This window comes from Mercenaria mercenaria, unplaced genomic scaffold, assembly GCF_021730395.1.
Source record: "Mercenaria mercenaria strain notata unplaced genomic scaffold, MADL_Memer_1 contig_3308, whole genome shotgun sequence".
NCBI lineage: Eukaryota > Metazoa > Mollusca > Bivalvia > Venerida > Veneridae > Mercenaria > Mercenaria mercenaria.
Window position 1 is genome coordinate 1 of NW_026461433.1, and position 26,075 is coordinate 26,075.

General features: G+C 30.2%; 1 protein-coding gene across 1 annotated transcript in view; it reads right to left on the reverse strand.

Annotated features, from left to right (window-relative positions):
• Window positions 1-123: 123 nt before the first annotated feature.
• Window positions 124-26,075, reverse strand: part of LOC123552583 (uncharacterized) — a gene marked incomplete at its 3' end in the record, with an annotated part of 36,794 nt that continues 10,842 nt past the window's right edge. The window contains exons 5-10 of the mRNA XM_053534013.1: window positions 7,490-7,628; window positions 7,068-7,229; window positions 2,371-2,504; window positions 2,041-2,211; window positions 1,239-1,282; window positions 124-158 (exon numbers count right to left, since the gene is read on the reverse strand). Coding sequence (XP_053389988.1) covers window positions 124-158; window positions 1,239-1,282; window positions 2,041-2,211; window positions 2,371-2,504; window positions 7,068-7,229; window positions 7,490-7,628 — 685 coding nt within the window. The remainder of the gene's footprint in view (window positions 159-1,238; window positions 1,283-2,040; window positions 2,212-2,370; window positions 2,505-7,067; window positions 7,230-7,489; window positions 7,629-26,075) is intronic.

Below are 26,075 nucleotides of genomic sequence, written 5' to 3' on the forward strand. Positions count from 1 at the left end.
GATCCAGGGCCGAAGGACGAACAGTGAGTGCTCACAATACCTCATTTTAAGCACGTTGTGTTCTGGTGAGTTGAAAAATATTCATAAAACTTTAAAATGCTATATATATGTGTTTGCACTTACCGCAAAAACTTTGGTAGTATTGTTGAAGACGTCACCTGGAAATTAAGCAAGAGGGTCATGATAGCCATGATAGCTCTAAGTCGCTCATCTGACATTGATCATTTAACCTTGGATATGTCATGACATACTGTAAGCTGAAAGCGACATCTAGCGGTTACAGATAGATGTCGTTAAAGGCATTTGTTTTATATTAATTGTAAGCTCTGACTAAAAGGGGCTAACTAAATCTATGAAACCTAAGAGATGTCCATATAGCAATGCTACAAACATTTAAACTTTTTTTTTCTTTTCTATTGTTAAATTTGGCGATCCCTAAAAGTGATTAAACATAATCGTTTGAGCAAGCTTGAAAGTGGGCCATTTACAACGCATTTTAAAGAGGACCATTCAAGCCTGTAAAATTTGATTTATTTTGGCCGATAGGTTTAGCAGGAGATTTAAAGGAGTGGACGGATTGACGTACGACTGACGTTTTGCAATAGCTCACCGGAGCTTTTTGGACTCAGCTGAACTAAACACATCACAAATTCCAGAAAGTAAAACATAATGTAATTTCAGGTTAAAAACTATTTGCGCTTTTGTTTCCGGTTATATATCAGTGATACATAATTCTGAACACTATGAGGATTTTAAAGTGGCAAGCTTCCAGACCGTTCGACAACAAAAAACTATGTTTTTTTAGATATCTTGAAATAAATGCTATATTTCTTAAGAAGGCTTTAAAACTTAATTACTGACAAGCCTTATGTTACGGAAACACATGAGAATTTGCTGTTATTACTACCTTTTAAGATGAAAATCGAAAAGAGTTTGTCAAGCTTTTACTCCAGGTAAACTGTCTCGATTATAAATATCTATATTTTGAAGTCATTATTCACTACTTCAGCTTTAGCGCTATTGGTTACGACGACGGGAAATGTCTTTATTGCCGCGGTGGGCCGGGGTTCGAATTTGGAACTTTTGAAATATTTTAGAAACAAAAGTTGACATTCTAATGTTCATAATATGACCAAAACTTCAATTGTAAGAAAGATTTTTTAGCCAAATCTGGAGACATGCTGCTTTAAATATTAAAATAAAATTCTTTTTAGAAATAAAACAAATGTAAAAAGCACCTTTAACATCCAATATGAAGCATCTTTCCTCTGCCGAATCTACCCTGTAAATATTCAAAGTATTTCAAAAATATTGCTTTAACAGTTTACTTGTCTTTCAAAAAATGCTACACTGTTATTGTTTACTTTTAGTCCCATTTTTCGAAAGATAGCAGAGCTTATGCTCACGCTCATCCATCGGTGTCAAGACTTGGTTCAATTTTGATTGCAAGCTGGTATCTCAGTGACCACTTGTGGGAATAGTTATACTTGTACATATAAATCACAATCTTTGTAGTACAGGCGTGTGTTGAGTATGTCACATGGAGCTTTTTTACCTCAAAGAACTATATTTATTACTTTTGACTTACTGTTCCTTTTGTCCATACAGATTCCCAATAGAAAATTTTGCTACTGAAAGGAAATAGGCAATTCTAGGTATTTTTCGGTAAAATTATACTTCCAATGCAATTTTTGTTATTATTAGTTTCCACTAGACTACAAATATTATGGAACAACGTATCGTATTTAGGGTTAACAATACTACAATATACAAATTAACACCACTTACCGGAAAATAAACCTGCTTACCTGTTTTTGGATTTTAAAAGTACCGTTAAAATAAAATTATCACGATCCATTAATACAAAATTCACTGTTTGTATTTACTTAGATAAACTTTATTACACGTTTTCAATTTTCTTTAATATTTTAGAAAAGTTTGAAGATTTAAATCGTACTGAATGTTATATTTATTTAATAATAATAATAAATTAATACCTTTCGAAAAACAGTCTTAAATAATTGTTTTATATCTGCTTACCCGGTATCGTCACGCGCATTAGCACATGCTATATGTCGTCCGATTTCGCCAGCAGACGGCTTCCATGTCAATATTGCATACTTAACTTGAGGTCGTCTCGGATCCTGTTGTATTGAAGACAATTTGAATGTTTCATGCTGTATTCCAAACGCCGTGAAACTGTCAATTGTGCTACAAAAATTTTTTAAACATGTTTAATTGATAATGCACAAACTTTCATCGGTAGACATATTCTGTCTTTGCTTAATTTAGACTTATAGAAAATATCAAAGTGACAAGCTAAATAATCGATTACTTATATACCTCACACGTATTTTCAGCTATACTCACGTATTTTCTGGTGCTTTGGCATATATTTCTGTTCTCAGTGATGTGTCAGCATACATGATAAATATATGATTACTCTCATGCGTTGGTTCTACAAAGTCCGGTGTAATAAAATTAACTAACACTTGTACAACAAACTGAAAGTATAATATGAACATTCTGTACTAAAATTCATAATGTACATTTTTCTGCTATAGATCTATCTGTGTTCACCGGAAACATTTAAATCAAGACTAAGTGCAATGGCAAATTAGTTAAGACATGAATTACGTAAGAAATAATTTATTTCAAACAGTGATACATGTATGCCGCTGAACAAATTTCAGATGTGAAGGAATTATCTCACGATTTTACCACGTTTTCAAGGTTTATCATATACATCCTTGACGTAATAACTGAGACGTACAAACAGTGCAAACACAATTTTCAGACTCCTTCTTTATATAGGAAAACAAAAGCCGGTCGTTTAAGACTTAAACAATTATATGACCCAAACAGTGATTAGTGTTGAATTAAATCATTGTTTGGAGTTCTACCCAGTGAAAAAAATAGTACTCATCTGACCGTCAAACCATGATTTGTTCAAGAGTTTTGTGTAGTTGCGTTAGAATATAGTTTTCATTTTGGTATGAAAAAGATGTGTATTTATTGAGTGATAAAATCTACATGCGTTTTCCAGTAATATACTCCACATTCTTGTTGATTTGGGCGATGAAATATACATGTGTATTCATTGTGTAATAAAATCCACATGCGTATTTACATATATATATGCAATAAAATATCTCATTTAGTGACTTTTTGCAGTTCTGATAGTCTAACCACGGGAACCATTTCTTTGTCGTAATAAAAAATCTTCAATGCAAGTAAACATTATGGAGTAAAAACATTTTTTTCTTAACCTTAATCAGTGACTTTAACTTTTAATCGACAAGCATAGACCGTTTGTTAACACAGTGTCTCATTATGGGGAATATTGGTGTGTAGCACTAAGACAATCCATCCATACATATAAACGTTATGGAGAGGAACACATTTTACTTGACCTATGACCTACACACATAAGTCATGTACATGAATAACATTTGCAAACCACACTTTATGAACCTAGCTTGAATACTTTTGAAAATTTGAAAGATCAAGATAAACTAACGGATAGACGGACGGATTCCTACATTCTCTCCGGTGTCCCATCGGTAGGGTACTAATTTGTAAAATTGAAAAATAAAGTAAAATATGATATATCTAGCATATTAAATATTTCAGTACCCTGTACTGCGTATTAAAACGAAAACGAAGTTTGTAAGCTTATAATAACTAGCTTGCTTTCAAGTTTGTTATTCTGTGACCCTATGCATTAAATGTAACATCTTTCTACGTTTCACAAATAGATATCACAATACTCATAAATGTGACAGATCTCACAGATGCCCCCACTGCATGACAAAGGAAACAGATCAACAGGGAAAACAATATGTTGCTATTTAAAAAAATGCAAAAAATAACCACATATAATATACATATAAACATATATCCTACTTCAGATTTTTAGATACCTGAATGAATCTAGACGCGAAACTCCAGGTGCACAACTACACATTATGACCAACATTCCTGTAAAGTTTTGTGACTCTACGTCAAATACTTTTGGAGCTAGGCGCGACACAACACTAAAATTAGCGAGTTAACCTCTTTTTTACACAAGGGAAACAAACCGTTTATATAGTGAAATTGTTGAGAGAACACCGTTTCTTGATCCTAATCCTGCCCATGTTATATCAGTGCAAAGGAAAAGTAAACTATCTATGATGAATGCCATGTATGATAACACATTTATGCATTTAACAGTCTTGAAATTGATTTATTCGATTTTCTCATATTTCTAGATATTTTTTCCATACTTTGACGCATATGTATGGGTAGTTGAGATTGTTCTCTTTCCAGCAGTAGCCTTTTCAACATTTTTCACCTTGTGAAATTCTGTGGGTTTTGACTTTTTAAAAGAAATTGTCTGTTTGTTGACAAATTTCACCACAAAAAATGTCCTACTTTCCCCAAGGCAATCAATTATTTGATCTTTACATAGTTTTGTATTCAGGTTGCTAATCCATGTGGCAAGTATGCATGCTTTTTTCATGATTAGAGGTAAAAAGTGCATAGTTTGCATGAGGTTCTAGGTCAATAGTCACCTAAGCCTATCATAAAGTCTTTACGGAGTTGTTACATTTTTTCCAAATATTTCATCCAGGATAAATTTTTTCAGCTCAAATAACTCTTTTTCAAGAAATGATATTTTAATAATTTTTTCAGTCCTTGTATTTTGATGCAGTTAACTACACATATATTTAATATAAATAGCCCCTACTTGAAGTTTGTATTTTCAGTTACCATGCCTTCTAAAATGACCAATTTTTACAAGGTCAGGGGCCAAAACTCCTACACGACTGAATGAATCCGGACGCGAAACCCCATGTGCACAACTACACATGCTGCCCAACATTCCTGTAAAGTTTTGTGACTACGTCAAATACTTTTGGAGCTTGGCACGACATAACATTCTCGGAAGGACGGACGGACAAGTGCAAATCTATATCCCCCCACCCACCCAAAGTGGAGGTATCAAATGTATGTAATGCATCTTATTATGTGAAATAAAGCAATGTTATCCGTCTTTACTCTCCTTATTTGTGGAGCAGAAAATATTTCTTTATTTACAATTTCGTCAAAATGTTGATCCGATTTATTGATAAGGGAGGTTACTCTATAAGTCAAGTTTTCTTCTGATCATAGTATGACCTACTTACGTATGGTATAGCGTTTTCTCGTTTTCTATAAATAGAACACACCGCAGATAAACCATACTGCAACGCGTGAATTGCGGACAAGGGAGCGCTCATGTATTTTACAATAACCTTTCAGTAAATTTCGAAGAGAATATTAAATCAAAGCCTTGAAATGTCTGATGGTTGCGGTTTTTGGTAGATTTATTTTCTTTTTAAATGCCAGTCTATGAATATACATGAATAAGAAACAAATACAAATTCAATGTGCCTCATATCTAAGATGAAATTTGCCTGGCCCAACTTGTGATGTTAACTTGGGCTGGAATACCTTATCATTAAAGATCTTACATTATCTAAATGGTCGGTGTGAGTGGATACAAGTTGAATAAGAACTGCTTGTTCATTGATAATTCATCCGCACTGTTCATGAATGGAACTATTTTGTGTAGCACATGAACACCATTTGGATGTGATTCGAAATAATATAAGGATGCTATGATTGTCAGAAATACACTTTAACTTTGGTAGCGGGATAAACCCGCAACCCAAAAATACGGAAAATCACACTTTGCCTGCATAAAATTCCTTGAAAAAACATAATTATTAACAAATTAAATAAAGGAATCAATAAGAATATATATATTGAAATGAACGTAGGAAGTGCCACTGTTAACTTATTTTTAACGTTTTGTCTTAATTTCTTTGTTGATAGGTACAGTAATGAAATTTCAGAATTCGCACACTTTTTGCAGATTCCTTTAACAGTTGTGTATTTATATAATTGTTATGATTACCTTAATTTTGAAGCATAGAGTTTCCCATTTGTGACCACCTGTTCAACTGGTTAGAATATTTCTAAATACTTAATAAAATCATCTTGTTTCTAACCTTTGACTTTCACTTCTATTTTTTTTTTTGCTTATGTGTCATATACATGTACTCATTGTTTACAGATATTCAAGTCAACTAAGGTGTGCAATAAAGGGTCATCATTTGGCTGAATTTGTCAGTGACAAGTTAATACTTCTTTAAAAAGTGGTTAGATCGAAATATCAAAAGCCAGGGGACAATAACTTATCAAAGCATCAGTGACTTTCAAATAGATTTCTTTGTTGAATTTGTATTTTCATTAATTTCATATGACAAGTCAGTTGCTCTGATTGTATTATAACTTGTTACTTGTTTCTTTCTTTCTTTTTTTTTCTTTACTTTTATAGATAGTTTGTTTTTGTATCTGTCCATTCCTGTCTCCTTTTAAAACGATTTTCATTAAAACATTTTCTACACTTTGGCAGTGGGTTATTATGCTTGCAAAATTTCTTGTAACATTAGATTTTAATCTAGACACTGACATATTCCTAGTCTTACGGTTCAACGATGACTTCAAGTTTATCGGTCGTCCGAAAAAATGAATTCTATGATATTCCAAAAGTATATAAGAAAGATTCATGACATTTGCTTTGTTAATAGGGGCAATATAGAGATTATGCTGGTATCATTCTTTTCTTTTTGTTGGACAAAATGTTTGGTTGTTTTCGCAACGGAAACAGTAAAATGCTGTGTAGAATCTGCATTCTGAAATCTATAATGTAGGTGACTAAGGTCCATGAGACCTTAGTTGGTGAAATAATTACTTTCATTTTGTATGTAAAGGGACCATCTTCTCGCAATGTCAATGTCATTGCAGGTAGAGGATTTGTATTGCATGGTAATACTTTTCTATCATGTTTATTCTTCCTGTCTTTTTACAGTTTATAACATATATTGTATTATGTGCTAATGTTGATCATTTGTAACCAGTCAGTCTAATTAAGTAATGATTAGGTGATTTCTCATATTGCAATAAATGTACTTCAGACACAACACTTGGCGGTGTCTTTGATGCTTGTATCAATGAATTTTCTTGTAGAGTATTACCTGCACAGTAGTTGCACTAAATGAAAATTTAGCCGGCATGAAAACATCCGTGCCATAAGTAATCTTCTCCCTACTGTAATCCCTCACACTGACTGGCACGGCGATCCATGAGTCATCTGTGTAATTGCTAGACTTTGATGTATTGATGGATACTGTACAGTTCTGTAATATATCGATATAATAACGGTTGACAGAGTCACTTTTGAACTCCTGACTTGTGAAAATCATTACGTAGAAGCAATTAAGAAACGGATTACTGTAAAACTGCATGTTGTAATATTAAAAAAGCTTTGCAACATTGTCGAAGCTCGGACAGCATAGCCAACTAAAGTTAAATGATAAGTTTCAACCGTGTTTATATTTCAATTATTTGTAATTGGTATTTTTTGTACTCGCATTGTTCCGATATTAAAATAACTTACTTCAAAGACCTGTATATTTGGCGGTGGATAGATTGCAATATCGCCTCCCTCAACAAATGCTGCTATTCTACATTTGATAAAATCCCCATCATCATCAACGGCTGGAATGTGTACTTTTGTGACGGTGCCTAATTCAACCCTTAAATGAAGTAGAATAAATGGCATGCTTTTAAATTTTCTGTTCTAAATAATTCTGATACGTTTTCTGTTCTAAATAATGCTGATAAATTTCCTTTTCTGAATACTTGTAATAAAAATAATTTTTCTTTTAAAAATAATTCAGTTTATTTTCTGAGAAATTATCATCTTTCTGCTATTGACGAGCATTATCGGTTGCTATGTATTTGGTTATTCTCGGGCTTTATCGTTGCAGTCACTGTCTTACGTTGGTTCCCATTTTGTTGTTAACGAACGGGCTAAAGTCTCTATAGTATATAAGTACATAAATCTCGTGCGCTTTTCTTGGTCAGATATCGACATGTTGCTTTCAACACATAACAACTTTACAGAGCCAAATTTTCATATACATAATTTAAGTTTGAAGTTCTGCCTGATAATTTGTCGCCGGAGGTCTAAGCCTGCAGCCAGGAGAGGTCAGCAAAGAAATGTTGCGGGTCAGGACAGGCAGTTACGAGAAAGGAATCGCAAGGGACGTAGAAATAGGGGCGCAGACGTGCAGCTGGACGAGGATGAGAGAAATCTGTCCCTTCCGAAGCAGGAAAGGGACACACAACTGGTCGCCGAGTAGGACGACCTGGCACAGCATGACGCCAGAAGTTATTTTAATTCGGAGCCTATTATGCGTCTAGCAGACAATGATTTAGCCGCTTATGTTTCACCTTGCGCAAGCAGCAAGTTTGCAGGGGCGAATATGTTAATTTAGCGGTAAAAATGGGGCGGTAGAATTGTCAGAATTTTGTAGAGGTTCTGTGTTCGAATTAGACGCCGATTCTCATATTATGTCGTCTCCAAAAGTGTGCAAAGATCAAATGGCCTGTTTTGAAAAGTGGACCAACGCATTTACAATTTACTCCTCCCTATATTTGTCTAATCACGCGGACAAAGTGTATGAGATATTAGACTACATGTATAATATTCAGAAGTGCGCTCTGCGTCAGAGGGATTTGCTTGGAGAACCTACGAAGAACAATATTGCTTACGCCAGGCTATATCCCCCGCACCATGTCACAAACCACAACAATTTATGGTGGCGTTGTATGATGCAGTTGAAACCAGTAGTATAGTAATTGTTTGTTTTGGCGTTATTTGACCTTATTTAACCTTTGACCACTTCTTAAAAAAAACAAAGTCAAGCAATTAAAAACAAACAAAAATAAACAAGTTTTCATAGTACTATATGAAAACCTATAGTAAAACATGATTAAACACTTCCACCAAATATTTGTCAAAATCCTACCACGAAAACATGGTCAGTTTAACCTCACTTAACCTCTTATCCCTATTTTGTAAGTGCACCTTAACCTTACCCCAAACTTATAATACTAACTCGCGAAGCTGGAACCTTTGGTTGCACTCGATACACCTGTACCCTCAAAATCTTTTAAATCGTCTTTAGTTAATGAAAACCTCTGATTTAACTAAAGATAATTTAAAATGAAGAAAACATATATTTTTATTCAAAAATAGTTTCCACTTAAAAACTTTAAACACTACACCGAGAGATAAAATGTAGAATAGGTTTGGCCTAATATAACATACAGGAAGTAAAATATAGTGTGGTTGAATTTAGACCACATTTATTTTCTGTTTAAATCACCCTTCTACTTCCTTGTTTTGTAATCCTTCTACATAGATAAAACAACTGTTAAAGACATTAGAAATGACACAAAATGTACACAGTACCAACAAATACATTAATAATTATCAATGAAACAAGAAAATTTCAAACTAAAAATAACACAGACCGTGAAAACCAAATGCTAAATATAACAAATATAACAAGGTCAGGTTATTTACAAATCTATCTCCCTTTAATAATTGAAATTAAAAAACAAGTAATATCTCCCTTTGATAACTGAAATTCATACAAATTATTTTAATTAATATCGGAAGAATAAAATTACTTTAGGAGTTGTTATTATTTAAAAACAAAAAGTAATTGAATAAATTATAACACATGAAAAATAAAATTATGACAATTTCAAAACCATAACATTATTATAATAAAGAATATACGCTATATAAGAACGGTTTCAACTTTTATATCATTGAGTCGAGTTGTGGTTACGCTTTGTTCCGGAAGTTAATCCGACGTTTCCTTGTTTGTTTAAAGGTAGCTTACAGTATGGTTTGTGTACTGGGTCGTCTTGTCTGTTAACGGTTACAGCCTGCTGTTATGACATTGACTGGTTGTGCACATAAAGAATTCTTCCGTCAATGTCGTGATAGCACTGAATGCCTTACTTCGTTCTTGTCTCTAGTTTCGAAGGTTTCGGGAGGCAACGAACAATGGGGTTGAAGGTGATTCTGGCTGCAAAACCGGGCAGGTTTGATGATTTAGGAAAAACCAGCTGTATGGTGAGCCTACAGATGAGGTCTCTTAGGAAAGACTAATGGTTCACCCCGGCGTCGGGTGTGCACGTAGTAAATTCTACCTGGCGTCGGGGTTAAAATAAATGTACGCAACACGGCTTTTGCACTTTTTTAACAACTATTAAACAAATATTACAAGATTTAAGTACAAACAACTGAAATCACTCAACCGTTTGAGTATGCCATAGGCATATGCATGATTGAATATCATAATACTTTTATGTTATGAAAATCACTCAACCGTTTGAGTATGCCATAGGCATATGCATGATTGAACATACGCTTTTGAATATTGTTCAACCATGCATCGTCGAATGGTTTCAGTTGTTTATACAACATTTACGAACATAGTTCTTTAATGTTATACAACATAACCGCGTTAAGGTATTAGAGCATTTAAGTATTATCATTATTCTGTGTTAATCACAATTTTAGGAGGGTGTAGGTTCGAGTCCTACCGGAACCCATTTTTTAGTAAAAATGCTTTTTTAATAATTTTAAATACATATAATATAAATGAATCAAAAACAAATATATTGTGTAAAAGAAAGGAAATTTACTGATAGTATAAATCCTCAATATGTTACAACAAAAAATGGTAGACTTATGTTAACAGCTCAGTGTGCATCCTGTGGTAATATAAAAACACAATTTGTTAAACGTTCTGGAGGTGCAATTGATATTCACAAAGCAATGTTACCTTTATTACCTAAAAGGGGTTAACACTTCCGGGTTTTCGCTATTGTGGGCCTGGAAACGCTTTAGATAATGGACAACCCATAAATGAACTAGATGCAGTATGTAGGGATCATGATATCTGTTATAGTTCAGACGTAAGTAAACAAAAATGCGATAAGCAAATGCTTTCCGACTTAAATAACACTAAATCAAAAACATTTGGGGAAAAGATTGCAAAACATTTAGTTGTGAAACCTATAATTAAAACGAAATACAAACTTGGGCTGGGACAGGAACAACAGTTCCCTATGGGCTTAACACCAAGACAAAAACGAAAGTCAAAAAACGGGAAAAGGGGGTAGAGTACACCCACGAAATAACTGTACCAAGCTACCGCATGAGCGATGAATTAGCAGAAGAATTACACAAACCAATTAAAAGAAAATTTAGGAAACGAAGAGTGATAGTTAATTACATTGATGATACTTGGTCAGCTGATTTAGTTGACATGCAAGCTTTTTCAAAATATAATAAAGGAGTAAAGTACTTGTTAACCGTTATTGATATATTTAGTAAATATGCTTGGGTTATTCCATTAAAGAATAAAACTGGAGAATCTGTTACTGAAGCATTTGAAAAAATAATTTCTGAAGATAGAATTCAGGGACGAAAGTCCCCGAAGACTGCAAGGATTCCAAAGAATTTTATAATAAAAAGTTTGAATCATTTTTGAATAAAAATAAAATTAACATGTACCATACATTTAACGAAGAAAAGGCTGTAGTTATTGAAAGATTTAATAGAAGTTTAAAAAGAATAATGTGGAAATATTATACAGCAAATAATACTTATACTTATTTAGATAATTTGCAGGATATGGTTGATAAATATAACAAAACAAAACATTCTAGTATAAAAACAACCAACCGAAGCTAGTAAAAACTTAAATAAAGGTACTGTTTAATTTAATTTATATGGTCGTTTAAAGATACCAAAGAGTAAAGCAAAATTTAAAATTGGTGATCGAGTTCGCTTAAGTAAACTTAAAAGACATTTTGAAAAAGGATATACACCAAACTGGACAGAGGAAATAATTTATGGAATTAATAATACAAATCCCAGAACATACACTATTAAAGATTTAAATGATGAAATAATTCAAGGTTCATTTTATGAACAAGAACTTTTACCTACTACACAAGAGGTTTTTAGAATAGAAAAAGTTATTTGACGAGACTGTAAGAAAAAACAAGCTTTAGTAAAATGGAAAGGCTTCAATGAAAAATTTAATAGTTGGGTTCCGTTTAGTGAATTGGAAGAAATTTAAGTTGAAAAATATTAATATTAATTATATAAATGAGTAATAAAAATTTAATTTCTAATAATAATGGAATAGAAACAATAGATCAATTAATTATTAACTTAACTAAACTAGCTGCTGCTTACAGAAAAAGTTATAAATTTTGTGGGAGAGTTAGTACTCGGTGATATATTACAGCAGGTATCTTTGGTTGCTCAGCTGCAATAGCACTTGTTCCAGCTATTCCTATATTTGTAGCAGTTGCTGGCGCTGTTCCAACAATAATTACCATATTTACTAATAGACTAAAACTTGACGACAAGAAATTTATTTTAAAAGCACATCATCACAAAATAAAACAACTTATAACAAAAGCACGGATCGGAAAAGTAAATAAAGAAGAAGAGAAAAAAGTTATTCAGGATATTTTTACAATACTATTGGAAATGCAGAAAGAAAAAAAATATTCAACACCTCTTGAAATGCATATGAAGGAATTTAAACTTAACGGATATAAAAGTAAAAAGAAGAAGAGTTGTATTAAAGATTATAATAGATCATTAAAGATTTTTTCTATAAGTATTTTATATAAATGAGAAAATTTATATCAGTTGAAGGTAATATTGCATCAGGAAAAAGTACGTTTTTAGATATTATTAAAGAATATAATCCTAATTTTATTATAATTCCAGAACCAATTCACGAATGGCAAAATGTTATGAACCCAAGCGGAAATTCATACAACCTTTTTGAACTTGCTGCTCAAGAACCTTCCAAATATTTATTTCCTTTTCAGCTAACAACTTTAAACAGTCATATAAAAATGTTATCTTCTGCTAAACAGTTTGATGGTGTTTCTGTCCTTGAACGTTGTGATTTAACTAACAGTAACGTTTTTACAAAACAACATCACGACAACGGTGTTATAAATGACCCCGAGTGGGCAGTATACAATCTTTTCTTAACTGATAATATTATAAAACCATCCGGAAAAAATCCAATTGATGGATTTGTTTATGTTAAAACCGACCCAGAAATATGTTTTAAAAGACTTCAAAAAAGAAACAGAACGGAAAAAAACAGAGTTGGTTTAGATTATTTAGAAAAACTACACAAATTACACGAAGAATGGTTAAACAGAATGTCTCAAGAAGGTATTACAATTTTAACAGTTGATAACAATTTAGAAAAAAATGACTTTAAAATCTTATTCAAAAGATATAGATAATATAAACAAATTTCTCAAATCAATATAATTTCTTTAGGTGCGTTTTTAAAGATTTTTTTCTATAAGTATATTATATATAGATGGTTAATAGAAAGGTAGATAGAATGATTATGCCAAAATTATTTAGCACTTTAGGAGAAATAATGAATCCAGACAAAAATTCATATAAAAAAGTTCTTAAAAGAAGAAATGTTATTAAATCAAAACTTGATCAAATAGTTAGCGATGAATATAAAAATCATGTCATTGATAAATTACAAAATGTTATAGATCCTTATCTTTTAAAAAATAATTTATTTGAATGGAACTGTGGTTGTCTATTAACTGAAGAAGAAAATGCCGAAAGATTATGTGAATGTCCCAGACCAAATAATATTCGAAACAATCCTAAAAAAGTTATTGCAACAAATTATGATACTAATGAAGAAAAAACATATAAAAGCACTTATGCAGCATCCAAAGACCTTAATATTAATTCAGGGTTTATAACAATGTGCTGCAAAGGAAAAAACCAAGTTAAAAGCGGAATATCAAAAACCAGCGGAAAAAGATATAAATTTAAATATTTTAATTCATCTTAAACTTTATTTATTTTATTATTTTTTAATCCTTTTTTTCCTTAGTGATTTTTTTTTTAAAATATAATATATAGATGGAAATTGAGAGATCTACAAAACAATATTATAAGAAATTTGAAATTAAAATTACATATAGACAAGATCCAAAGAATCAATTATATTTAACTATAAACGATTCTTATGAAATACTTAAATCTGAACTTAAAGCTTTAAAAGGTATAAAAATAAACGTTGTTTTAAAATGAACTTTTGTAAAAAATGAGTGCAACAGATACAATATATAAATCAGCTTATTTTCAATCAAAGGCTTTAGAAATCATTAATACAAATGAAATAAAAAACACTTTACGTCAAGTTTTGATGAAATAATAAATAGAATTGGTAATTGGATTTCTGAAGGAAGTGGCTGGAGAATAGAGTCAGTTGATGCTCATTATATAAATAGATATAAGTATAGTCCACTGGCTGCTTCAAGTTATTTAGAGTTACCAAAACCATTACAACATCCAATGAAAGGATTAATAAATATAAAGAATGATGATAACGAATGTTTTAGATGGTGTCATTTGGCTTATAAATTTCCTGTTGAAAAAGATCCTCAAAAATCAAAAATATTCAAAATATAAAAAACATATAAACGATCTTAATTATAAAGGAATAAAATTTCCTGTTACATTAAATCAAATACCTAAAATAGAAGTTTTAAATGAAATATCATTTAATATATTTGGTTATGAAGAACCTACGGGAATTTATCCATTGTACATATCAAAATATCAATACGAAGAACACTGTGATATGTTATTAATTAATAATAACGAAATATCACATTATGTTTGGATAAAAGACTTTAATAGATTAATGAATAACAAAACAAAAAATACAAACAAGAAACATTTTTGTAGATCTTGCCTGCAACACTTTACCCAAGAAAGAATATTAAAAGAACATGTTGAAAATTGTTTAGCTATCAATGGTTTTCAGGGTGTTAAAATGCCAAAAGAGGGAAGTAAAGTACAATTTAAAAATTATCATAAAGGTTTAGCAGTACCTTTTGTAATTTATGCTGATTTTGAATCAATAACTAAAAAAGTTTTAACTGCTTTACCATCAACTGAATCTTCATTTACTGAACCATATCAAAATCATATAGATTGTGGTTACGGCTATAAAGTTGTTTGTTGTTATGACGATAAATATACTAAACCAACCCAGATTTATAGAGGCCCTAATGCAGTTTATAAGTTTATTGAAAAAATGCTTGAGGAAGAGGAATATTGTAAAGAAATATTTAGTGTTAACTTTAACAAAGAACTAAGAATGTCTAAAAAAGATGAAAGTGAATTTAAAAAACAAAAGTTTTGTCATATCTGTGAAAAAGAATATAAGGAAAATGAAAATCCTGTTCGAGACCATTGTCATATAACAGGAAAATTCAGAGGAAGTGCTCACTCAGAATGTAATATTAATTTTAGACTAACACACAAAATTCCTGTTATTTTTCATAATTTAAGAGGTTATGACGGTCATTTTATTATGCAGCAAATAGGAAAATTCAAAAAAGAAATTAATGTTATTCCTAACAATATGGAAAGATATATATCATTTATGATTTCCGACTTGGTCTTTATTGATTCATTCCAATTTATGTCTCAATCATTGGATAACCTAGTAAAAAATATTCCAGAATTTGAATACACTTCAACTGAATTTGATAAAAATATAGAATTATTAAAAACAAAAGGTGTTTATCCATATGATTACATGGATTCATTAAAAAAATTCAAAGAAACAAAATTACCTTCTAAAGAAGATTTTTATTCAATTTTAAATGAAACACACATATCTAATGAAGAATATGAACATGCTAAAATGTTTGGAATAAATTTAAAATTAAAACAATGGGAGAATATCATGGTCTATATTTAAAAACTGACGTATTACTTTTAGCTGATGTATTCGAAAATTTTAGAAAACTATGTTTAGAGTACTACAAATTAGATCCTTGTCATTATTTTAGTAGCCCTGGTTTAGCTTGGGATGCAATGTTAAAAATGACTGAAATTAAGTTAGATTTAATAACTGATATTGATATGTATCTTTTTATTGAAAAGGGACTGACAGGAGGAATAAGTTATATTTCAAACAGATACAGTAAAGCAAACAATAAATATATGAAAGATTATGATCCTAAACTTGACAGCAAATACATTATGTACCTCGACGCCAATAACCTTTACGGTTGGGCCATGTGTCAACCTTTGCCCTCTGGAAACTTTAAATTTATATCCGAAAAACAATTCAAGAAATTAATTGCAAAAGGTAAAAGTAACTTTATAGTTGAATGTGATCTTGAATATCCAAAAGAATTACATACTGTACATAATGATTATCCTTTAGCTCCTGAAAAAACTATTATACCAGATCAATGGCTTTCCAATTATAGTAAAAATATTAAAACAGAATTTGAAATAGGAAAAAGTAATGTAAAAAAATTAGTTCCAACTTTAATGAAAAAACAAAATTATGTAATTCAGTATAAAAATCTTGAACAATATACACAATTAGGGTTAAAAGTAACAAAAATACACAAAAAATTAACTTTTGACGAAAGTCCTTGGTTAAAAAAATATATTGATTTTAATACTCAAAAAAGATCTAAAGCAAAAAATTCATTTGAAAAAGACTTTTTTAAGTTAGTGAACAACTCTGTATTCGGTAAGACGATGGAGAATTTACGCAAGAGGGTTAATATTAAATTAACTCATGATGAAAACCTTTTATTAAAGTATATAGCCAAACCTTCATTTGTTAGTTCAACGATGTTTAACAAGAATTTGTTTGGTATCCATAGAATAAAAGAAAGTTTGTTATTAAACAGACCTTGTTATGTTGGAATGTGCATTCTAGATTTATCAAAATATTTAATGTATGATTTTCATTATTACCATATTAAGGAAAAGTACGAGGGTAATTGTAAATTACTATTCACTGACACTGATACATTATGTTATGAAATAAAAACCAAAGATGCATATGAGGAATTTTATAAAGACAAAGATTTATTTGATGAACGTGATTACGATAGTAATTCAAAATTTTATTTTGATAATAATAAAAAAGTAATTGGAAAATTTAAAGATGAAGCTGCCGGCATTCCCATTGTTGAATTTGTCGGATTAAGAAGTAAAATGTATTCATATTTATTAGAAAATTCATGTGAGCATAAAGCTCAGATTAATATTAGAAAATGTAAAGGAATTAAAAAACTTGTTGTTAAGAAAACAATAGTTCATAAAAATTACAAAGATACTTTGTTTAATTCAACCCAAACTAATCACACCTTTAAAGTTATTCGTTCTGATAAACACAATCTTTCCAGTTATGTTATAAATAAAACATCTTTATCATGTTATGACGATAAAAGATATGTTCTTGATAATGGTATTGATACATTAGCTTATTCTTAAATTAATTCTTAAATTAACTCTTAAATTAATTCTTAAATAACTCTTAAATTATAAAACCATAAATTGTTAACTGAATATTCATAACGTTTAAAGAATTAATATAAATAACATCATTTATTTTAAATTCATTAGAATAATTAATAGAAATAGATTCATTTTTCTGTTATTTTTTACATTGTAACTTTGAAGAATTACGTTTTCTTTATTTTTTAGTTGTAATTTTGCTTCTCCTTTATCTAATTTAATTGCATCAACAGGAATAATTAAAATGCAATTAAAATTAATTCTTACATTATTACCATTTTGAACTAAACCAGGACTAGCATTTACAGTTTTCCATTGAAATAATCCACTACCGGTATCTTGAGTATAACATGTTAGAAACAATGGAGGTTTTCTTATTATTTGTTTTTCTATTTTATTTACTTTTTCATTTATATTATTAAATATTCCCATTATATCAATTATTCCAGTTAAATAAAAACACAGTAATTAAATAAAGTTTTAATTAAAGTTGTTATCCAAAAATTTGCTTTCTTTATAATTTATATATTCCTCCAAAAGTTTGCTTTCTTTATAATTTATATATTCCTCCAATATGTAGAATTTGACATAACTATCCGACATAAGAATAAATGGTATTTCTGTAGATGATGAATCGTCATAAGGATGAATGTCAAACATTGTCCTTTCTGTTAAATAAATTTTGATTTTTTTTCTGATACATACATACACTGCCCGCTTCGGGCCCACTATCATCGATCTTGGATGTTATATTTACACTCCCACCGGGAAATGTACCTGTAAAACCCTCTTGCCACCACCTAAAAAGAAAATGTGATATTTTGCATTTTGTCGACTGGTGGGACGCCACTATAAAAAACCTGATATCTATTATATAAATTCCGGCTTTTTTTACTGAGGACACATTTTTTAATAGTACATCCGGAACAGCTAGTTTATATTCTTGGTTTGTGTTTATAAAATCTGTATAATCTACGATATTTCCAGATACCAAATTAAATGCACTAAAATAACCCGCACCACTATTAATTATATTATCATATAATGAATATATCCAGACACCGTGGCGATCAAAATACTTTTTCAATTTTATGTATGAATATGCTACTACAATGGATTCTCCTTCATTATAACCGCTGTTATATTCAAAAAGAAACACTTTATCTCTTACTTTCTCTAGTTCTTTTTCCAATTCTTCTCTATCTTTTCTATCTTTCTTTTTAAGTTTAAGAATTATTTCAGCTAAATCATCAAGTCGTTTTGTTGTAGCAACTTCAAAAGCAGTTAGATTGTCAACAGTATTCTTTGTTTTAGCTAGTTGTGTTTCTTGTTTTAGAAAAACATTTTTTACTTTTGTAATTTCTTGGGTATTAGTAGAAATTTCTTGAGTATTAGCAGTAATTGATTCTCCTTGTTTAGTTGACATTTCAACTACAGAGTCCAGATCATTTATTATTTTTTTAATTTTATTATTAAATACGCTGATATCTTTTTCTAACATTTCTGTAAGTGTACTTAATTCCGCGTACTTTAAATTGTGGCGTGTGTCAACAGTACTAATCAAGTTCCGAAGTTGTTTCTTAAAATTTTCTAGCTGATCATTAATTGTGTTAATTGCTTTAGCATTAGCAGTAATTGATTCTCCTTGTTTAACTGATTTTTCAACTACAAACAAAGAAAAATATCAAACAGGGAATGCCACGCACCAAAAGCGCAGCCTCCTCAAAACGAACCCCCCAGCACGCAAACGCGTGCACTACACACACACACACACACACGCACACACACACACGCACGCACGCACGCACGCACGCACGCCCCCCCCCCCCCCACACACACACACTCAAAGCTTACACATCAGGACAAAACGAACAACACACACACACAAAGTCCAGTTCACTTTTATGTTTTTCAACTTTAGCATTAAATTCATTTATATCTTCTTGTAATTTTTTTGTAATATTACTTAAGTCTGCATACTTTAAATTATGACGGTTGTCAACAGTACTAATCCAAATTCGAAGTTGTTTTTTAAAGTCATCTATTTTAGAATTAAGCTCTTTTTTAAGGTTATCTAATGCTGTGTCATGGTCATCACCTCTTTGTGAAGCTGCCTTTTCCAGTTCAGATTTATATTCTGCAAGTTTATTTAAAAATGTATCAAGTAAATCTTGATTCCCTTTTACCATTTCAGTATTTAGTTTATTTACTTCTGTTTTGATTTCTAACTGATACATATTTTGTAACTTTTTCTCAGCTTCAATAATCTTGTCTTTTAATTCTTCCTGTTTAATCATACTTTAATTCTTGTATTTGAGTGAATAAAATGTTTAAATTGACCCGAAATACTTCTTTTATGTTTTCATCTGTCAAATCAGACTTCTCTTCAAGTTCTTTAATAGAATCAACCATAGCTTTCATTTCTTTTTCAATTTTATCTTGTAATTGAACTAGTAATAATGAATTCTTTTTAAAATCTTTTGTTAATTCTTCAATATTCTTTACTTGTGCTTCTAGTGTCTGTTTTATACTTTTAATATCTTCAAGATTATAGTTATCTATTACACTTTGAACTTTTTTAAACATAAATCGTCTTGAAACTGCATCGTTGGGTTTATCTGGATCTCCTAAGTTGATTATTTCATTACCTCCCATATCTAATGCTCTGTTCATTGTGTTATCAAGTTCCTTATTTTTGTGAAGATATGATTCCGTTTCCTTTTTTCCAAGTTTTTTGAATTGTTTTTTAGCAGCATAATCACTTAAATCAATATCAAATTTAACTTTACTTATACAGTCAGGTTCACTTATTTGTTCTATATTATTAAAAACTCCCATTATATATTACCAGTAAAGTTTTTTCTAAAAAACTTCCTTGGTTTGTCAATATATAAGAAATCATATTTTTGATTTGTTGCATTAGCAAAAGATTTAGGGTTAATATTTTGTTCATTACAAATCATATCATTTTCTCGTTTACCTGGACTTTCAGGAATAAGGTCAGTAATTCGGTCGAAAATGTGCTTCCGTGGTGTAGTCGAAAGAAGTCCATAATAAATAGATCCTAATTTTCCCATTTTCTGCGCAAATTCGTGTAGAACGAGTGCTTTAATCACACTTTTTCGCTACTAGAATACATTCTGCATGAAATGAGACGGTTTTCATGTTCATACAACCCACATGGCAAGTTTTGCAGATCGAAACCGGAAGTAGGTGTTTATTGCGCGGAGGAGAGCAAATATGCGCCATTTTTAGGGTAGCAGACCACAACTGACTGGCATTTCACTAGGAACTATTCAACCCCCTATTTTCTTTTCATTTTTTCGTTAATTTGTGATAGAACTTTCATGAAAAATTGGTGCAGGAAAAAGTGATGTTCTCTAAAGATACGTAAAGACGACATGAAGTTGTCGTTTTTTATATGAAACAAAGAAGGATTTGAATTACTGACCTTTAACCTATAAGAGCTGAAATAAGACTATTCTCGAAACACATCGTAATTAGTCTTTATAGCCATAAATCGGTTGTATATGATATAAAAGAGTGTTTCCAATGCAAAATAATAATGAAATTTGAAAAATTTTGAATTTTGACCTTATTTTATGTACATGCGTCTATTTCAGCAGCGATTTCTGGGATTTAAAGCCAATACTTTGTCTCCAGAATGTCAGAAAATGCACAAAATGCATCCTTCTGGGTCTTATTCATGACGGAATGAATGATATTTCAGAATCCCAGTGAAAAATGATGCAAAAAAGTGAAACTTTTACCAAAATATACAATAAAAGGTCCATAAGGCCAAAAATTAGCCCTGTAAAGGGGTAGGGGGTGGCTTCTATTAAATGTCTATATTTCTCCAAAATCTCGAAATTTCACAATGAAACTTGGCAATATGTTTGGTATTACATCTTTCTTGGAAATAGAGATGAAAATGGTGTGAAATTTGATAAGAAACATTTCTTATAGGAATAAGGTCAGTAATTCGGTCGAAAATGTGCTTCCGTGGTGTAGTCGAAAGAAGTCCATAATAAATAGATCCTAATTTTCCCATTTTCTGCGCAAATTCGTGTAGAACGAGTGCTTTAATCACACTTTTTCGCTACTAGAATACATTCTGCATGAAATGAGACGGTTTTCATGTTCATACAACCCACATGGCAAGTTTTGCAGATCGAAACCGGAAGTAGGTGTTTATTGCGCGGAGGAGAGCAAATATGCGCCATTTTTAGGGTAGCAGACCACAACTGACTGGCATTTCACTAGGAACTATTCAACCCCCTATTTTCTTTTCATTTTTTCGTTAATTTGTGATAGAACTTTCATGAAAAATTGGTGCAGGAAAAAGTGATGTTCTCTAAAGATACGTAAAGACGACATGAAGTTGTCGTTTTTTATATGAAACAAAGAAGGATTTGAATTACTGACCTTTAACCTATAAAATAAAATATAATGTGAACAGTTAATTCAAATATCTTTTGGTGTTTTATAGTAAGACTGACTTAAATAAATAACACAACAGTTTTTGTGACGTCCTTGAATAAAGTATTTTGTTATTTCATTCTGAACCTTTTTATCTTCACATACAAAATCATCAAATATTACTACTTTTTGTTTTTCTGATTCAAGATTCTCACAAGGTTCAATTTGGTTGGAATCGGCCGAATATTCAAGTATTTCATTTGGATCTACTTTAATGTTTTTTGCAATTTGACTTAAATGGTTAATTAAATCTTGATATTTAGATTGTTCTAGGTTTTTGGCATATAAGTATAATTTTTCATAATATATAAGAAGTTTTCGAAGTATATGCATTAATGTATTTGTTTTTCCAGATCCAGAAGATCAACATATTAACATTCTAAAACATGAATCTGGCATAAAGGGATATTGCTTAAATTGTTTAAAGTTATTAGATTTATCACTTTTTGTATCATAATTTGGAATTTCCATTTATATATAATAATACATTATATTACATTATTTTACATTATCTTACATTATCTTACATTATTATATAAATACAATCAAAACTTAATGAAATAAGAATAAGAAAAAAACTTAGTCGGGCAAAAGATGAGAGCTCTTAGAGAAGAAATAATGAAAGAAATAATTAAAAAAGCTACAAATCGGGATATATACACTGAAATTTATAAGCCAATTACTGAAGGAATAGAAAGTCAAAAAGAAAAATTATCAAGTCAGTTAAAAGCATTACCTGGAATAAAACAACAATTAGAGTCACTAGGTGATGAAATGAAAGACATACAAACATACCAGGGTTTACCACAGCTATTCCAAGAACCGCAACCAATTACAGGGTCTCCTGGAGAAGTTGAAAAATCTAAAAGACAACAAGAATATATACCAGTAGATTGGGAAGATAAACCTGTTAGATGGATACCAGGAGATAAATTAAAAGAATTAGAAGATTATGGAAGAGAAAAGATGGGAATAACTGAAACAACTGATGATACAACTGAAAAATCAGAAGAATTGGGAGCAAGACCAAAAGAATTTACAGTTGATTTTAATAAAGAAATTGATTTAACACTTTTAGGTGAAAAATATAATACACCACAAGAAGTGTTTGAATTTTTTCACAGCAAATCTAAAGATCCAGATGAAAAAATGACTAGAGAAGAAGTAGAAAATATCATAGAAAAGGCATCAAAGGATATTAAACAATTGGGTAATGAATCTGGTGCAATAACTAGAAAGAAAAACAAAACAGATCTTGATCTAAAGCAAAAGGAAGCAATTATAGCTGAGTCGGATAATTTAAGAAAATATAGAGAAACTATTAGAAATATTCTAAAATCTGGAAAATATATGGGAAAAGGAATAAGATATCATAACCCATATAAAGTTTCACCAAATGGTCAATATGGAAATTTAATTATTGATCTTAATAAACTTTATGGTCAAAACAAATTAATTGCTAAAGATAGAATAACTGGAAAAGAAGTAATAAACACTAAAGTAGATAATGATTTGATTGATTTGATTAATAAAAGATATAACAATAATAAAAAACATTCAATTCATTCTAGAAAAATATTTAAAGAATTAACAGAAAAATCAGGATTACCTATCAATAAAAGATCTATGAAGTTTAAAAAAGTAATTAGAGGATAAGGTTATGACGTTTGTCCATGTAATCCGGAAGAATTGGTTAATGACTTGGAGTTAATTTGTGGTCCAATTAATGCTGGAAATAATAATGAAGAACTAAAAAATGAAGGTATTAACATAATTGATAAACTATTAAAAATGAATTCACTCTTACCAAAAGAACATGAAATGTTATATAAAAATTATTTTTCTTGAATTTAAATTTTAATTATATATAAATGGAACAAAAAATAGTATTAAGTTATGAAACAGTTAAAGATAATAACAAAAATACTCCGAGTGATTTTACAATCAGATTTAGTCGTTCTTTAATTTTAGATAAAAATAAAGCTTATGCTGTTGGTTTGGATAGTATTAACACTATGACCTACTCTTGGCATAATATTAGTGATGAATATGACAATAAAAGAATTCGTTACAATAATGGTAAGGGTAAGGATTGGAAAGATTTCATATTTACAAATGGTTCTTACAGTTACACAGATATTAATAATTATATTAGGGAAACATTAATAAGTAACTGTGATTATGAATTTGATAAATCAGACATTGCTCCAATAAGTTTGGAATTTGATTTAAGTAGTTTTAAGGTTTTGATTTCAATTAAAGATAATTTTATGTTGGATTTAGAAAAATCAAATTTTCATACATTGCTTGGATTTGAGAAAAAAGGTGTAAACAAAACTGAATGGGGAACTACAACACCAAATATAACTAACTCTGTGGATACAATTTACATTCATTGTGATCTTATTGATAATTCACTTGTTGATGGTAATTTCAGTGATATTATCTATGCTTTAAGTACTGCAGATTTAACAAGAGCTTATCCATTTACAAAAGAACCACAAAGAGTTGGATATTCTGAAATTAATAAATATATTATAAATTCAATTAGAATATATATATTACAGATATATTTGGTAGAATAATTAATTTTAATGGAGTTGAAACAAGTTTTACACTAATTTTAAAAGAAATTAATTAAAACTAAAGTTTTAAAACTTTAATTAAATAAATAATTAATAAATTTTAGTTTTATATAATGTACAAGAAAGTTTATGACAAAAATAAAGGAATATTTATTTATGTTGATGCTCAGACTGAAGAAGAAATCATACACGGTACAGGTATCTTTGACACTTTAACTAAATTGTTTTCAAGTGGAGTTGCATCTTCAATTAGCACAGCTGGAAAAAAAGCTTTGGAAACAGCAGGAAAAGCAGCACTTGAAAGTGGAACATAAAAGGTTGGAACAGAAGTTGGAAATTTAGCTGCTAATAAAATTGTTGAAAAATTTAAAAAGAAACCTGCTCCGGCAGTTGGTAATTTAATTGCCAAGGAATTACAAGAAAAGAATAACAGTAAAAATAACAATGATAATGAGGAGGATATTAATATAAAATTAAATAGAATATTGTCAAGATCTGGAACTTCAACTCAGCGTAAACGTATTAACAGATTAATTTATAAAAAATAAAATAATATATAATATATACATGTTTAGAACAAAACAATATTGTGAAAGATATGAATTAACTCCTATTCAATTAGATACAGCTTTAATATCTGTCTTGGGAAATAATGTTAAGCAACAAAAAAACGGATATCACTTTACAATTAATGATAGAAGCTCATATTTTGATTGGTTTAATGCTTACTTTGAAGTAAGCTTTAAAGTAAATAAGCTTGCTAACGGTAACAATTATGCTGATGGAGATCAAATTGCTCTAATTAATAATGCAGCTTCAATAATTGATCAGTTAGTGGTTAAACAAAATGGAAAAATTGTATATGATTGTAATAATTTATTCAAGGCAATAAATGTAAAAAATTTAGTTGAACTATCCAATGATTATGCAAAAACAACTGGAACAAATGAATTTATTTATTTAGATACTACTGATGTTGCTGAAAGTAGAAAAGATAATGACAATTATAATAGTGGTTCTGCTTCCAGGAAATTATCAATCCAAGGTGGTAATGAGGTAAATGCTAAAATTCCATTAAATAATTATTCATTTTTTCAGGGTTTAGAAACTAATATTATACCTCCAAGTCAAATTCAAATAACACTGCAGCTGACAGATGATGATGAATTAATTTTTAGAGCTAATGCTGTTGATGCTGGAAGAATAATTGTAACAAAATGAATTCTATGGGTTCCACGTTTGATTTTTAATGAATTTGGACTTAATCTAATTGCTGAAAGACATACAAAAGCAAGGTGGTCATACCTTCGGGAAATGGTGACACAATCAAATGATACACAACAAACTAATATAACCTTTAGAATAACAGCTGGTATAACAAAACCACAACATGTATTTGTTTATTTACAACGACCTGATAAAAGTAATTCACAAGAACATAACCCACATTTATTAGATACATTTAAAGTTAATGCAGCAAATAAAATTTGCACTTTGAGCTCCTGTCGTCTTGAAGTTGGTAATGGTGTTTTTTATCCAGAAACAGAATACACAAGTATATCAAGAATATACGATGATGTAATTAATTATTATTATAAACAAAATAATAAGACTACTGGAAGTCTGCTAAATATATTAAACTTTTATAGTTTATTTGGATTTGTTCATTTTAACTTGGAATATAAAAAGGA